Source organism: Muscardinus avellanarius, assembly GCF_963383645.1.
Source record: "Muscardinus avellanarius genome assembly, chromosome: 6".
In the NCBI taxonomy this organism is placed as follows: Eukaryota; Metazoa; Chordata; class Mammalia; order Rodentia; family Gliridae; genus Muscardinus; species Muscardinus avellanarius.
This window is the reverse complement of record NC_137791.1, coordinates 68,968,380-68,984,222: the sequence shown is the minus strand read 5'-3', so window position 1 is coordinate 68,984,222 and position 15,843 is coordinate 68,968,380. Positions and strand designations below refer to the sequence as shown.

At 36.7% G+C, this 15,843-nt stretch overlaps 1 protein-coding gene across 2 annotated transcripts in view; it reads right to left on the bottom strand.

Moving 5' to 3' along the window:
- WDFY3 (WD repeat and FYVE domain containing 3) overlaps nt 1–15,843 on the bottom strand; it is a gene marked incomplete at both ends in the record, with an annotated part of 188,199 nt that overhangs the window by 53,402 nt on the left and 118,954 nt on the right. For both annotated transcript variants that reach the window (XM_080697358.1, XM_080697357.1), the window contains 6 exons: nt 7,830–8,057; nt 9,120–9,197; nt 10,277–10,434; nt 11,563–11,745; nt 14,238–14,347; nt 15,321–15,550. In XM_080697358.1, the coding sequence (XP_080553484.1) occupies nt 7,830–8,057; nt 9,120–9,197; nt 10,277–10,434; nt 11,563–11,745; nt 14,238–14,347; nt 15,321–15,550 (987 nt within the window). The remainder of the gene's footprint in view (nt 1–7,829; nt 8,058–9,119; nt 9,198–10,276; nt 10,435–11,562; nt 11,746–14,237; nt 14,348–15,320; nt 15,551–15,843) is intronic.

The window sequence follows — 15,843 nt, the reverse complement described above, 5'->3', positions numbered from 1 at the left end:
TGACTCACTGACTGAGGTCTTAGCTTACTAAAAGGCCTGGTACACAATGACAACTAAGAATGGTAGATCTAAGTTTTATCATTATCACAATTCCCTTTTATTTATAAAAGTAGCAGTAAGTTATTTACAATTATGTTTATATTTTTCAAAGTCAGACTTTCTTAGAAATAATTTTATAGTCCCTTTACTTCAAAATTTTCTATAATGCTGATGATCAAATTTCTCAAATGAGTTGCTTAGTTTCCATGAGTCCTGAAACATCTATATATTATATAAAAATATATGTTGAGGTGGTCACAAAGAACCTTAAAGTAACGTAGCCTCCTGCCCCATGAGAAACCTATTAGTAGGTAGACAGGTCCTTAACCCAGTAATTTTAGCAAGGAAACACAAATTTGATTGATATTATTATTTGTAAAAATAAAGGCATCACAGAAGTAAAGCCTAATTTGGTATTTAAATGTCATAGTTTTTAAATGGCAAACATTTATCTTATTTTCCTTCTTTAAGCCTCACAAGTAATGAGAACAGCTTAAAAATTTAGTTTAAAAATTTTTATCACAATTTAGTTTTATATCATAAAAATCTCTACTGATATTATAACTTGGAATACAGAACAATGGTGAAATTCAATATAATTGTATTAATTATGAATTTTCCTCCCAAAGAAAATAACTGTGCAAAGGTAAATTATTTTCGTGTGAAAACACAGAATTACCTACATGTATTTAATTTTCTCAGAGCATTAATAATTATTACTAGTTCTTTTTTTGCGTGGTACTAGAGATAGAACCCAGGGGCATTCTAACTTTGAGCAACACCTTCAGCCCTTTTTTTATTCTTTATTTTAAAACAGGGTGTCACTGAGTTGCAAAGGGCCTCACTATATAGCTGAGGCTGTCCGCGACCTCGATCCTCCTGTCTCAGCCTTCCAAATGCCAGGATTGCAAGTGTGCACCACCATGCCCAGCTATTACTAGTTCTTTTATTAAAATATTTTTAATTAGTAAATTTTCAGAGCTTTAAAGTTTATAATAAATGAGCCTAAACTGTTTTGTGTTCTAAAATAAACATTAAAATTAAAATCAAGAAATAAAGTTCAAGGCAGAATAATAGGTGAGCTATTTTTAATATAGCATGTAACATTATCAACATTTAAAAATAAAATTTTAAGAAATAAAAATAATCACTAATCTGATTTATTTCTAACATGTCAAAGATTTTAAAACAAGATATTAACCTTTTATTATTGTATTCAACTTAAGTGACAGAACTAAATATATTACTTAAAAATAATAAATAAATAAGGCAAAAGATCAAATCATTTGTCCTGGCTCTAGGTAAAGCCTGTTTTGCCTATCAAGAGCTTTCAAAAACAATTTTCATGTTGGTGTACACCTCTTACACTATAAAAGTATATTGAACCAGTTGTAGTGGGGCACACTTATAATCCCAGTATTTAGGAGGCAGGTTCAAGGTCAGCCTTAGCAATTTAGTTAAACTCTGCTTCAAAACAAAACATAGAAAGGGCTGTGGATGTAGCTTAAGGATAGAATAAGCTTGAGTTCAATTCCCAGTACACACACACACACACACACACACACACACACACTGTACTGACAAATCTTTATAGACATGCATGCAAAAGGGAAACAAATTTCTGGGAATTGAAAGGGAAGAACTAATTGATCTCTAACTCTGGGAAGCAATATTTAATAGAGTTAGAAGAAGACGTAGATTTATTATGTGGATAATAAATATTAAACCTCAGTGAAGCTCATGGCCCCTTTTTAAAATCCTGGCTAAGACAATTTCAGTTATAATTAAAAAAAATTTTTTTTTTAACAGAGTCCTCTCCCAAACCTAAGGGCTCAGAAAATATGGTTCTATTTCTTTTTGGGGAAAAATTGTCAGAATTAAGAAAATTCTATAGAAGTTGAAGCAGTGGGGAAAAATATACATATAACTTAAGGAAGACAGAGTAGTTGGTCCATTCACTCAACATTTATTAAGTACCAGGCACTTCATTAACATTAGAGAGACTACATTTATTAAGTGGTTTTTGTCTAGAATACACCTGCTAGCCATGGAGAATGCCAGAGGCCAGCAAACATCGGAATCTTCTTTTTCAAAGTGATGTACCTACTATAACACTGTTGACCTATACTCATACCTTACACCAACATTTGTACGTGTAACCTAAAAGAGGTTTCTTAATTTTGCTAGGTCAGTTCCTTATCTATAAGAGTGAGACAATAATATTAATTGAATTTCAGAAGGCTCACGTGAGTCTTCAGTGAAACTTCACTCAAGTTGCTCTGCAGAGCATCTAGTTCACTGTGCTTTGTAAACACAGTCATGTCACTAAAGACGTAGAGTCATGTGTCAGTGACACATCTGAGAAATGCGTCAGTAGGCGAGACACTAGCGGCTAGGATGTTACTAGGCGACATATTCCTATGAAACACTCGAATATTCAGCTGACTGAAATGGTTATGAGCACATGACCACAGGAGCTTTTCTTTATTTGATTTCTTGCTTAAAGTGATCAAGATAACTGAGGCTTTTCATTTTAAATTTTATCTTTTCAACACTGCCAGATTGTATATTTCATAAAATAAAAGTGGATATTTAGTGGTCTTTCAGCCTTTAAAGTTTACAAAATTTTGAATAACTAAAACTAAATGTGAAACCATTCATTCAAGAGGTTCATTACAGCAGGTTGACTCTGACTCATATGGCATGAACTATATAGCATGAATTTTACGTGCTGTAATTGTGTCTTTTCTATCTACTCTTTCTTTCTAAAATTTTATTTTATTTTTTAATGTGGGTCATTAAATGGCATACATTCAGACAGTGGTTGGTGCCTCCCTTCTCCCCGTCCCAACAATGAGTGTCCAGGTTGACCATGCTATAGTCACTTATACACATATTCGAATGTTAGCTCCTCAGCTTTCTTCCTCTCCTACCCTTCCATTCTAGCTTTGCTGAGGTTTCCCCTCCATTATCTGAAGTCTGTCTGGTATCCCCAGTATTCCCTACTTTGGCATATTACTTTATTTAATTAATTAATTTATTTTTACTTTTTTTAGTGGTACTGGGGATGGAACTCAGGGGCTTTTCTACCTCCGGGCTATACTCTCAGACCTATTTTATATTTTATTTGGAAACAGGGTCTCACTAAGTTGCTGAGAGCCTCACTAAATACCTGAGGCTGGCTTCAAACCTGTGAGATCCTCCTGTCTCAGCCTCCCAAACGCTGGAATTACAAGCGTGCGCCACCACGCACGGCTAGTTTAGGCATATTAGAGAAAACATATGTCCCTTCTCTTTCTGTGCTTGGCTGATCTCACTTAACATAATGCTCTCCAGGTCTTTCCATCTTCTTGCGAATGCCATGATTTTGTTCTTCTTTATAGCTGATAGAATTCCATTGTGTGTATTTCCCATAATCTTGCAATCCATTCATCTGTTGATAGAGACCTAGCTTGGTTCCATATTTTGGCTATTACGAATTGTGCTGCTATGAACATGAGTATGTATATGTTACTGTAGTTCTTTGATTTCAGGCCCTTTGGACAAATACCCAGGAGTGGTATAGCTGGATCATATGGTCGATCTATTCCCAATTTTTTTTTTTTTTTTTTTTTTTTTTTTTTTTTTTTTTTTAGTGGTACTGGGGTTCCCGGAAACCCTTCTACCTCCGGGCTACACTCCCAGACCTATTTTTTAATTTTGGAAACAGGGTCTCTTAAGCCAGCGCGGCTGACTTCAAACCTGTGCGATCCTCCTGTCTCCGCCTCCCAAGCATGGGGATTACAAATGTGCGCCACCACGCCCGGCTTATTCCCAATTTTTAAAAAAAATCTTTGGCCGGGCGTGGTGGTGCACGCTTGTAATCCCCGCGCTTGGGAGGCGGAGACAGGAGGATCGAGCAGGTTCGAAGCCAGCCACGCGCGCTGGCTTAGGAGACCCTGTTTCTAAATAAAAATATAAAATGGGTCTGGGAGTGTAGCCCGGAGGTAGAAGGGCTTCCAGGAACCCCAGTACCACCAAAAAAAAAAAAAAAAAAAAAGGCCGGGCGTGGTGGCGCACGCTTGTAATCCCCGCGCTTGGGAGACGGAGACAGGAGGATCGCGCAGGTTCGAAGCCAGCCGCGCTGGCGTAAGAGACCCTGTTTCAAACATATAAAATAGGTCTGGGAGTGTAGCCCGGAGGAAGAAGGGCTTCCAGGAACCCCAGTACCACAAAAAAAAAAAAAAAAAAAAAAAACTTCACACTGATCTTCATTGTGGCTGAACTAGTTAGCACTCCAGCCAACAGTATAAAAAGAGTTCCTCTTTCCCCACAACCTAGCCAGCATTTGTTGCTATTTGATTTCTTTATGCTTACTACTCTGGGGTTAGATAGAATCTCAGTGAAGTTTTGATTTGCATCTCCCTGATGGCTAATAATGTTGACCATTTTTTCATCTATCTATTGGCCATTTGTATCTCTTCTTTTGTGAAGTGTCTATTCAGTTCAGTTGCCCATTTCTTGATTGGGCTATTTGTTTTGCTAGTGTAGAGTCTTTTGAGCTCATTGTATATTCTGGATATTAGCCTTCTATCAGAGTGGTGGCTGGTAAAGATCTTCTCCTATTCTGTAGGCTTTCTCTTTAGGTTCTTGGTGGTTTCCTTTGATGAGCAGAAAGTTTTTATTTTGATGCCATCTCACTTGTTAATTCTTACTTTAATTTCCTGTGCTTTGGAGGTCTTGTTGAGAAAGTTACTGCCTGTATCTATATGTTGTAGTGTTGAGCCTATGCCCTCCTCTAATAACTTCACAGTCTCAGGTCTAATTTCTAAGTCTTTGATCCATCTTGAGTTGATTCCTGTGCATGGTGAGAGGTAAGGATTTAGTTCTACCTTTCTACAAATGGGTAGCCAGTTCTCCCAGCACCATTTATTGAAAAGGGTGTCTTTTCTCCAGCGTATGAATTTGGCCCCTTTGTCAAAGATTAATTGACCGTAGGTATATAAGTTTGTTTCTGTATCTTCTATTCTGTTCCACTGGTCAGTATGCCTCTTACTGTACCAATACCATGCTGTTTTTGCTACTATTGCTCTATAGTATAATTTGAAGTCAGGGATTATAATGCCTCCTGCCTGGTTCTTATTGCTGAGGATTGCTTTGGCTAAAACTGGGTCTTTTCTTTCACTATATAAAATTCATGATTGATTTTTCTAGGTCTAAGAAGAACGTTGTTGGTATTGATAGGGATTACATTGAATCTGTAGATCACTTTTGGCACCATGGCCATTTTGATGATATTTATTCTACCTATTCACGAGCAAGAAAGATCTTTCCATCTTCCAAGGTCTTCAATTTCTTTCTTGAATGTTCTATAGTTTTCATTGTAGAAGTTTTTTACATCTTTGGTTAGGTTTATTCCTAGGTATTTTATTGGTTTTGAAGTTATAGTGAATGGAATTGTTTTACTTCTTTCATTGTGGATTCATTGTTAGCATAAAGAAAAGCAACTTATTTAGATTGATTTTGTAACCTGCTATTTTGCTGAACTAGTTAATCAGCTCCAGTAGTCTTTTGGTTGAATTCTTTGGTTTTACTACATAAAGGATCACGTCATCTGCAAATAAGGATAGTTTTAATTCCTCTCTTCCTATTTGAATTTCTTTGATTTCCTTCTCTTTGTCTTATTGCTGTGGCAAGAATCTTGAGTACTATATTGAAAAGGAGTGGTAATAGTGGGCATCCTTGTCTTGTTCATGATTTTAGAGGAAATTCTTTTATTATGATAATATGATGTTAGCTTTGGCATTATTGTGTATTGACTTAATGATGTTGAAATAGGTCCCTTCTATTCCAATTTTCTACAGTGTTTTTAACATGAATGGGCGTTGAATTTTGTAAAATGCTTTTTCCGCATCTACTAATATGATCAATGTGGTTTTAGTTCTCAGTTCTATTTATGTGGTGAGTAACATGTATTGATTTGCATATGTTAAACCAGCCTTGCTTTTCTGGAATGAAACCAACTTGGTCGTGGTATACAATTCTCTTGATACGGTTTTGAATGTGTATTGCTAGTATTTTGTTTAGAATTTTTGCGTCTATGTTTATTAAGGATATTGGTCTGTAATTTTCTTTTCTTGAGGTATCTTTATTTGGTGTTGGTATTAATGTGATACCAGCCTTATAGAAGGAATTTTGGAGAATTCCATCTCTTTCAATTTCCCGGAATAAGTTGTGAAGTATTGGGATTAGTTTTTCTCTACAAATTTTGTAGAATTTGGTTGGAAACCTGTCTGGGCCTGGGCCAACCAACAGCAATCAAAGAAATAGAAACAGCAAAAAAATTATGCCATCAAAGAAAAGCCCAGGCCCAGACAGGTTTTTAGCTGAATTCTATAATTTTTTAAACTGATAAATGTTTTTTACTGATATAGAAGTTTAAATATAAACAACAGTGTTACAAAGAAGTAAGTATAATATGATTATTAGAAAAAATACCTCATAAATAGATAACTCAGTTAAATCCAAATAGTGAGTTGGCCACATGTTTGAGAGTGCATATTAACTTTATAGTTTAGTATTCTTTAATGGATTCAATCTAAATAAAGGTTCACTTAAAAAATCTTTCACTCAGCTGGACATGGTGCACATGATTGTAATCCTAGTACTTGAGAGGCTGAGATGGGAGGATCACAGGTTTGTGGCCAGGCTCAGCAACTTAGTGAGACCCTGTTTTGAAATAAAGAATAAAATAGGGCTGGGCAAGGGTGCAGCTCAGAGGTACAATGCCACTTAGTTCTACTCCAGTATATATATGATTGTATATAAAATTTAACTCAATTGCTAAGTCTTAAATTTCTTCAAAAATTATTTGAGGAAAAAATTAAGAATTAGGATTGTATTGTTGCTTTGCTATTATGAAAGTAGGTTTTGATAAAAGGCTGAAAACGTATGGGTGGATTAATTTTTTATAGTGCTCCCATATTAAAAATTATACTGCTCTAAGGTATGGCTATTATCAAGTATGGCATTCTTGAAAGAAATGAATAGCTTTGAGAAAAGCTGACTTTAAGGGAGCTATCTTCAAAAACCTTAACCATTAGCATGGTTTTAGACCTATATTCTTTAAAAACTTATTGTAAATTGACAAATTTTATTTTTTTGAATAGTGTGTTTTTTTGTGGATCATATTGAAAATGGCATACATTCAGACAGTGCTTGGTGCCTTCCCAACACTCCCGCTTCCCCTCCTCCCCCAACAGTGAGTGTAGATATACCAGATTTTCTTTATCCATTCATCTGACTATAGGACATCTAGGTTGATTCTAAGACCTACATTTTAAGTAGCATCAGGGCAGGTTGAACAAATGAGGCATGGAACTAGGATTTCGGCTTTAGGAAAAAGGAACTGTGTGTTTATTTGGTGCCAAACACTGTCCTAAGTACTAATGTTAGCTAACTTAATCCTTCTAAACCCTATGAGGTGGAACAATTATTTTTTCCATTTCAGTCATAAAGAAACAGAAACCTAGAGAGGTTCCGTGACCTATCTCCAAGAAAAAAGGTGGCAGTGCTGGGTATATGTCTGGGAGTCTGGCTCCAGAGTCTGCAGTGTAAAGCTCTGTATCATGGCAAATCTCAGTTATGGTGCTACATCTGTATTTCATCCCGTACCCCACAGTACCAATTTAATATAGCTTACCAAACTTTCTAAATTAGCTATTTTAGGTAACTGACCTACTAAAGAAAAATTCTTCCAAACAAAAGCAAGACTTGAGACAGCCGTTCCAAACATTCTTTCTCATACTCACCGCCACATTGGTCTCCTGTTCTGTTTCTGGCACGTAAGGGTAATGGTTATAAAACATGTCATTTCGAACCATCTTTTTCCTCATTCTGCAGGGCCCTTCTGTCATCTCCAACATCCATTTGTCGAGATGGGACCCGATGGGGGGCCCCCAAAGTCCTCGCTCGCGCAGCAGTTCACACTCGATCTGGCACCACTCCTCTGTGACGTACTTCAGGGCATTCTGCTGCCGCTGCGGGGAGAGGCAGGTGGCTTTCAAGCAAAAGCAGGAGTAACAATGGAAGGCACAAGGATAACTTGAAATCCAATTACTTGGAAACAAATGGAATTTATATTGTTTCAGTCAATATTATAAAAGCAAAATCACACTTACTATGGTTAAGGAAAGCTAATGACTTTGTGAGAATGTGGAGTTTGTTGTAATGACCCAAGAGGGTAATTACTTTAGTACTAAGTAAATGACAGAGAGGTACAAGTTTGTGTATGCAATATAGTTGAAACAGAGAGAAGACATTGCTCCTCTGGCACAAGAAAGATGGTAATATTTTTTATGAAGATAAACTGAAATATCCTCAAGAGTTAATAAATTAATATGGTACATCAAGGATAAACCACATACTTCAAAAACTGTAAACCAGCTATTCAGACATGCTGAGGGAGAAATCTAGGAATCAGATTTAAAAGATGAGATTACTGGGAAAGTTGGTAAACATTCCCAAAGACTTCAGGTATAGAATATAAACACACAAGCACTAACAGGGAGTTACCATTTAGAAAACTTTAATAGGTGTAAAACAGCAGTTTTAGAAAAAAATTATTTAGGGCAAGTTGTTAATTATGAATAGAGCAAGAAGATTTTGTTGAATTCATCTTTTACTGATATAATCAACAAGCATTTGTAGGAGAAAACACTTTTGTTTTATTGGTTTTTTTTTTTTACAATTTTAAGAGACTTCTTTGAAATTTGATGCCTACCATGAAGATAAGTTAAAAGCTGAAAGAGAGGGTCATCATTGCACTTTGCTGTTTATTAGAAACAAAGATGGGCACAATGCCAGCAGTGAACATGAACAAGATTAAGCTGTGTTGATTTCCAGTTTGTTGCTGCAATTTTCTAATAGAAAATTCAAGTTTTCTATCTTAAAAATCAGTGACCACAGCAAATGATAGTAGTCATAATTAAATTAATCATCAGCAACATACCCTTAAAACAGGTAGGACGAGATCTGGAGAAACAGAAACCTTTCACAACCAATGATTGCAAAATATAACAGTTATGATTATGAATTCTTACCTCCTGATATTCTTTATATTGTGTGTCTACTAAGTCACGAACAACAGCAATATGTGTAAACATCCACTGAGAAATCTCCTAAGAATGGATAGAAAAAGAATCTTACTATTTCAGATTCCTGGGGAAAATGAGTTTAACTAGCTGAGCAATTAGTTAAACCTTTGTCAAAAGTGCCTACCACAGAAAACAAAAGCAAAAAATGCTGAAAGATGAATTCTGGTGAATCCCATGGAGCTTGTTTAATGGACAGCCTTGTGGTTCCCATGCCAGGCCTGCTGCCCAACTTCTGCAGCATAATCAGCACCTCCTAGGGTGGCCTCAGCTGCTAGGAAACCCCCGGACAGAAGTGGGCTGCACCGGGTTAAGAGGGCTCTGCCGCTTCATCTCAATGCAGAAACTCTGATGGAACATTTTGGTCCTGAAGCTGCACCTAGGTCAGTTGAGATTGTCACTGATCCTGTACTGTACCCTCGTACCACCCAGTGCCCAGTTCTGCCTCCTCGCCTCCCTTCCATAGCAACCAACCCCTAGAACATTCCCCATACACATCCTCTACACTGAACCTCATATTAGAGTCTGTTCCTTGGGAAACCCAACCTGACTCCTGAGATGGTAGACACAATGTTTCTCCAAGACCCTTTCCATAGCTGCCTCTGAGATTCTGAGAATGGTGAAGGATGTAATGATAAGGAAGTTAATGGTGGAGGTAAATGAGTTTTTTTTTTTAAAACCAATTAATTGCAAGTATTTACTACAAGAATATATATGTATACATGTATGTATGTGTATATATGTGTGTGTATACAAATATGTATAGCCCTGTTATTATCTTAAAACTTATATAATTATCAATAACAATATTATCAAATATTGGAAAATATCTGTAGTCTATTTATCAATCTCTCAATCTCATAGTATGTCCAGTTATGAAATGAGTATATATACATGCTACTCATAATGTACTTATATCATAATAAAATGGTAGTGGTTCCTATAAGTAATCTACATTACCTTTTACATCTCTTCTAAAGCCAAACACAGAAAATTTCCACTTCAAATCTTTTACTTATGTATGTTGATATATTACACAAGATACTACAACTAAATCATGAAATATAAATCCCTAGTCACTTAATCAGCAAAGATAAACATTGTACCTGGGTGGAAAGACTGTGTTTACTAAGACCACTTTCCTTCCGGTTCCTTCTTGATCCTGTTAACTTGGAAAGACCGAAGCCACTGCTGACCCGGGACAATTTGGATTGTGTGGTGGGCACTAAAGCTTCTCCTCGACTTATGCATTTCTTTTCATGGGCTATGAAATAAAAATTAGATTATTTTCAATCTTTCCATGTTCTTATTAATCTTACTTTTAATATTTTTGTATTATGGTTACAAACTGCAATCCTATACAGTAATCCCCCTCATTATCCATGGTTTTTGCTTTCTGTGGGTTCAGTTATTTGCAGTCAATTGCAGTCTGAAATATTGCTGTAATGTAATGAGGAATTAAGACATTCTGAGAGAGACTATATTCATATAACTTTTATTACAATATATTGTGTAATTGCTCTATTTTATTATTAGCTATTATTGTTAATATCTATGCCATTCAATATGCAAAATAAATGTTATAATAGGATATACAAGAAAAAAATACAACACAGCATACAAAGGGTTTAGAACTATCTGCTGTTTCACGTATCCACTGGGGGTCTTGGAACACTGTTTTAGCAGCTACAGGGGGACTGCTATAGTTATCAAAGGCAACATATATGCAGTCATTTCCTTTACAATAACACATGCAGTTATTTCCTTAAGATATTCAAACATCCTTGTTAGTGAGTTTGTATCCAGGCTGCTTGAGAATTACTGTACTAGCTGAACTAAGTTTTTGGTTGAAACATCACAGCTCTGCAGTAATATGCAAATTTATTTAGCTGGAATGAGGTTCTTTGTTAATAACAATGCACAATTCCTCAAGCAAAACCTTGCTGCTGGGTATATCTTGGAGTTCAGATTATGTTGGATTTAAAAAAGTCTGTTTAGTGTATACAATACCCCTGAAGGTCTAGGTAGTGAACCATAATTTAATACATTAATATTACTATAGCAAGACATATAATTGTGTTTGTCTTATCATACTTGGTACAAATAAGTTAGGTTTTAGTATCAAGTGAATTTTAGTACCAAATTCATGAGAAAACCTTGGGTTTCTGGGACTTTAAAAAAACTTATAAATCACTGATTTATAATATATCTTAGATATAAAAAAGGAAAACAGTTTAGGGAGAAGAGTCAAATCTCAGCATGATCATTTTAGAATGAGTAGGCTGTAGTTTAATTTTCATTTTTACTGTCACCATAGTATAGGATTGTTTTAATTACATATCTAAAGTGCACCCATATACAAGAGTTTTGTAATCTCGGTAAATCTCCTTACCCAAATGATTCTGCCAACATTTCAAGCCAGCTTCTTCTATGAGTGGCCTTGCTATAGCTATGTCCACGTGACCCCTTTCGTTCACAGGCAGAGTTATTTTGAAAAGCTCTTCCAGGACTTGTTTCTTACTATGTATCAGTTCAGTCCAAACTCTATTGACAGCTTTTATTAGAAGCTGACGCCCTAGAAAATGGAAAAAACCAAACAAAGCAAGCAAATGATCAAAACACTATATAAAGTTAGTTCTTATTTTTCTTCATGTTTTACATCTAGGTATTTCAACAATAGTATTTATTTTTTAAAAATGCTCATGGTATATCCAGCTCAGTAAAAAAAGTTATTTAGGGCCAGGCATGGTGGTGCACGCTTGTAATACCCGCGCTTGGGAGGCAGAGACAGGAGGATCACACAGGTTTGAAGCCAGCCGCTTGCTCTGGCTTAAGAGACCCTGTTTCCAAATAAAAAATATAAAAATAGGTCTGGGAGTGTAGCCCGGAGGTAGAAGGGCTTGCAGGAACCCAAGTACCACACACACACAAAAAAGAAAGGTTATTTAGGTAACAAAAATTAAGTTTCTAAGTGGTTGGCCACTTAGAAAACATTTTAAAAAGCTTTACATTCATGCAAAAAAGTATATTTTTAATTTATGAAGATAAAAATTACATATATATTATTTATCTAGAAAAATAATTTATCCCTAAAAGTATTTTTGTTGTTATTTTGCAGTGCTGGGATTGAACCCAGGGCCTCATGTATGCTAGGCAAGTGCTGTCACTGAGATACATCCTCACTCCTTGCCTGACCCTTTAAGAGTCATTTTTGGATCTGAATACTTAGGGGTGAGTTTCAAACCAAGTTAGCTATTCTTGAATATTTTAAAAAAAGAAAGACATGATAAATATTATATATATATATATATATATATATATATATATATATATATATATTACTAGTGATGGAACCCAGGGGCCTTCTACCTCTGGGTTACACTCCCAGACCTATTTTATATTTTTATTTGGAAACAGGGTCTCACTAAGTTGCTGATAGCCTCACTAAGTAGCTGAGGCTGGCTTCAAACCTGCACAATCTTCCTGTCTCAGCCTCCAAAATACTGGGATTACAAGCATGTTCCAACACGCCTGGCCTTTTTACATTTTTTTACTATTAAATTCAGTTCTTGGCCAGGTGTAGTGGCGCAAGCTTGTAATCCCAGCATTGGGGAGGCGGAGACTAGAGGATTGTGGTTGGTGGACAGCCTCAGCTAATTAGCGAGGCCCTTAACAACTCAGTGAGACTCTGTTTCAAAAATAAAAAAAGACTAGAAAATAGTGCTGGGAGTGTAACTCAGAGGTAGAATGCCCCTGGGTTTCATCCTTGGTACCGAAAAAAAAAAAAAAATCAGTTTTCCATATGCAGAAGCTAGGTAATTGGAATACAAGAGAAGCTTTATATAATGGAGGAAAACCCCTAGTGGATCGAGGGAGGTGGTCTAGAAGAGGTTGGTGGTGGTGGTGGTGGGGGGGGAGAACTAATAAAGGAAGTGCTTCCACTGCCGCTATTGTACACGTGTGAGAATATTGTACACGTGTACGGAAAGGGCAGGGAGGGAGGCACGGGGAGGGGAGGCTCACCCAGCACAGTGTGCATGTTTGTCACTATCACTGTGAACTACATTATGATGTCAGACTACAGTGCAACAATAAAAATATTATTAAATGAAATTCAGTTTTCCTTTGGATTCCTCACTAATGGGGGTCTGACTCCTCATTCAGATCAGACAACCTTTAGCCAGCATCTGAACCACTGGGAGGGCTGGTAACAATACACTGCTGGATGCCACCCTCAGAGTTTCTGATTCCATATATCTGAACAGAACCAGATAATCTCTTTTCTACCAAGTTTCCAAATAATGCTGATAGTCCTAGTGTGAGAACATTACTTTGGTTGTGTTCTAGACTGCCAGTTCTTTGCAGGGGAAAAAAAACACCCTATCTACAAGGTGAACATCAACCTGGGGTTCAAGAAATTTGAGTGAAAGAGTAAAGGATAAGTAAATGCTTAAATGAATAAAAACAACAACAAACACAAAAAACAAAAACAAAAAAAGAGTGCAGAACTTCTCAAAGATAAAACCACCACACAGTATTGCTGGGAGGCAAATGCTACCATAGTGATCTCAGCTGTACTGCTAAATGCATAGAAATAAGTCAATCCACTTGAAGATTTCAGTGTGCAATACTTGCAGGATCCGTGGATAAAGTAGATTTTTAAAAAGATAATAAAAGTGAATAATAAAAATAGTACCACTGACAACCTATCTCAAGCAGTAACTGCCTTTAACGTGGACATGCCTGCTATGAGGCATGCCCTTAAACACAGTTCTCTTTATAGTCAATGCCAAGTTTAGATTTGCACTTTTACTTGTGCCAATATGAATACCATCAAGTCTCCCAATGTTACTAGGGAATGTTGAGGGTTAGCAATATCAGGGGTTAGAGCTTTACCCATCTTGGCATAAAGGAGATAATCTGTGGGCACACTGGTCCATGTATACAGCTTATCCTACTGAGAGACTAGTTGTTAATGCTGGCAGTTTCTAAAGTCAATTTTGTTATATTTTAAAAACTGGAAATGAGATGACACTAGTATGCCCAAAATGAGTGAGGCTATTTTACCTTCACTAATATCTTGGCTGTAACTACCATCTGGTTCGATGTCAGAGGGGATCATAATATGCCAGGTTGTCATGCGGGCTTCTGCTTCCAGTCCAAATCCATCCACGTTGCTGTAAAATTCAAATCAGTTAAAACTCTTTGAAGGAAATGATTATAGCTGAAAACCATAATGACTAAGAATTATTTTGCATACACACGTAAGATCTATTATTGGCAGACGGGTTTTCAGCAGATGCACAAAAGAGAACTTCTACTTTATCACCAAGTTGCTGTTTTGAAGGGTGAATTTACAAATGCACTTGACTAACTGAAATTAAACCCACCTACAGCTTCACCACTACCACCTTACTATTTAAGATACTTGTGTTTTGTTAACATTTTTACCTAAAAAGTCCATTTAACTAAGAACATTCCCCTAATATGCTTGTGCTCTCTCTAGTTCCACGTCTCACCCTTCTTTGTTCTAACAGCGGTAAAATACTTGCAGCTTTCCTAATGTGCTAGACAACATTTTCTTCCTGTAGCACCTGTTCCCAGTATCCTGTCCAACTCAACCAGGTCTCAAGTTGCAGCCCAATACATGTTTCTTCTAGCTTAGGGGCCCCTGCTATGTTCTCCCAAAGCACTCAGTACAGATGACTGGTCTTGCCTAATTATCTTCTCCCTTCAAGAGGGCTGCCAGAGGGTCTGTCTTACATTTTATCCCAGCCCCAATTTCAGTGTTTGGTTTCCAGCAGATACTGTACAAATATCTGTCAACACAAGCAATAGAAAAATACTAATTTCAACTATTTAACATATAACATTGCATTAGGTCTCTTCTTAGCTTCCAACTACATATTTTTAAAAAAATATGTAAGCGCCATATGGTGATTATGGAAAGATTTGAAGATACAGAAAGGTAGGTCAGATGACAAAACACTCATTCATTAGAAAAGCTAACACTTGCTCTTTACCTTTTGCACAAAGTGTTAAATAAACCAGATTATAGGAACAAATGTTATTAAAAGTAAAACAAGAAATACAGGTGGAATTAATATCAAAGACACATTAAAGATGGCAAACTAAACCAAAAACATTTACCTTCCAGCATGTAGATTAATCAAGCAGTGAGCAAGACAGCTAATGAATTCTTGGTCATGGTTCCCAGGTCCCAGGATCAAGTTTCTGTTTACAGTTAGGACCCTGAGAGAATCCAGGAGAGCTACTTGCTGAGGGACAGTTTTGTGTGCCCGTGAGAACTGGTACAAGATGGTTCTATTGAGGCAGTGGTAAACTGCATCCAGAGACAATCCTTGTGATCTTCTCTTTGACTAGAGATATGGAAGAGAAATTTTTAGTAAACTGAACACAAATAAAAGTAGTGCTTATCAATCACACATCGAGTCTAACTAGCTATTGTGGATCAGATGCCATGCTAAGAACTAGGGGTGCTAAGTTAAAAGCCCTTGCTACTATGGGGTTCAAAACCCATGAGACACTTAAATCCATTCTAGTGAATGAAATGAGCACCATGTAGAGAGAGCTCCCAGGAGGAGAGACTTTGACAGTTCCATGGGGCAGAGCTGTCTGGGTTCCCCAAAACTCAAGAAACCACATTACCTGA